Below are 1,734 nucleotides of genomic sequence, written 5' to 3' on the forward strand. Positions count from 1 at the left end.
GAATATATAACATAAATATTTTTTGATTTTTAATTAGTTTTTTCTTTCTTGCTTATTTAAATTCAAAATGATATCAATATTTAATTAAAAATAACATATATAAATTCAAATGACATTGCAGTTTGTAGATCATTTAAAATTCAATAGCAGCAGCTATTATTGTTATCTTATTTAAAAAATCTCTTATTTTTTATATCAAATTTTGTTGTTAAAATCAACGATAGTATGAATTTCCGTTAAATCTTGTTAGTTAATGTCATTTAAATGAAAAATAAACATCGGAATATCTTAAATAATTTTAGTTGATTTATAAATTTATTTTAAATTATGATTTAGATATTTTAAAAAAATATTAAATTTAACATTTTAAATAATAAATAATAATTAAATAAATATTTTGTATATTTTATCATTAAAATATTTTTAATTACTTATAACGAAAGAATAATTTATTTAAATAATATTTACTATAACTTTAATACTTATGAAATTAAATGATAGAAACTATTATTTTACAATGAAATTAATATTAAAAAGAAATAGCATCTTTAGAAATTTAAATTGCATATAATGTATGATTCAAATAACTTATGACAAATATAAAAGAAACATATCAGAAAAGCCTCATTCTCTAAAATAAATTTGTATATTAATTAATATATCAATAGTATATATATATATATATTATTCTTAAATTCTTTTATACTCTTTGCTTTAATATAAAGAATGGATAAATATATTTTCTCTATTTTTTTTGTATTGAAAATCTATTATAGCACTTCCAAGTATTAAATTCTTATAGATGTGGGAGAGTAAGAACTTATATTCCTATATTTACATATATTATGTTAATTAATTAAATAATTTTATTTTACTTTTTATTAAAAAGTATTTATTTTATGATTTTTTATTATAAATATGTAAATTCAAATTTTTATTTTTAATTTTTAATAGATTTATATTTTATAATATAATATGCTTAATTATTTTAAAACAAAATATTAAAATTTATTTAATAATCAAATAATATCCAAATTAATAAAGTAAATACCCTAAAAATATATATGGTAATATTTATTAGATACATAATACATATATATATATATTATAATTTTATAATATTTATGAATTATTATTTTAAAATGAAGTGGATATTAATTACCTTTATTTCACATAAATACTTTAAAAACAGATAAAAAAAATAAATATAAATATTTAATAAATTCTATTAATATATACATTCTTAATATGATGTAAACTAATTGATTTTCAATTACTTTTGTCTAAAAGCATATTAAATTCTTTGGTTTACAATCTTTAATCGTAATTTGATGTCATAATGTATTGACTTCTAGCGCTTTCTAAAAAGTTATATTTACTTTAAGGTGATTTACTTTCTTAACTATCAATCATATCTTAATCATTAGATGCGTATTTAGTCAGAATATTTGATTTAGGTGATCTTGAATAATAAGACCATCTATCTCTCATATTTTTAAAAGTATCTACTTTTTTAAAGTTATCCTTATAATTTTATTCATTCGTATCTTATAGAATAAATCTATCAGTTTATTATGGAGTTTATATTTGCAATTAAGGTGAGATACTAGACTATCTTATTTAGGCACTTTAAGTATTAAAGAGCTATTAAAAAGATTCTTAGCCATAAAAATTATATCCTTTTAAATATTTAATAAGAACTTTTATTCTTCTTTATACAATCTTTAGTTTCAT

The 1,734-nt window shown here is 16.2% G+C and overlaps 1 protein-coding gene across 1 annotated transcript in view; it reads right to left on the minus strand. All coding sequences in view use genetic code 6, as the record gives it.

Moving 5' to 3' along the window:
- Positions 1 to 1,269: 1,269 nt before the first annotated feature.
- TTHERM_01313370 (hypothetical protein) overlaps positions 1,270 to 1,734 on the minus strand; it is a gene marked incomplete at both ends in the record, with an annotated part of 2,928 nt that continues 2,463 nt past the window's right edge. Inside the window, one exon of the mRNA XM_001013045.3 lies at positions 1,270 to 1,722. Coding sequence (XP_001013045.3) covers positions 1,270 to 1,722 — 453 coding nt within the window. The remainder of the gene's footprint in view (positions 1,723 to 1,734) is intronic.

Source organism: Tetrahymena thermophila, assembly GCF_000189635.1.
Source record: "Tetrahymena thermophila SB210 genomic scaffold scf_8254690, whole genome shotgun sequence".
NCBI lineage: Eukaryota > Ciliophora > Oligohymenophorea > Hymenostomatida > Tetrahymenidae > Tetrahymena > Tetrahymena thermophila.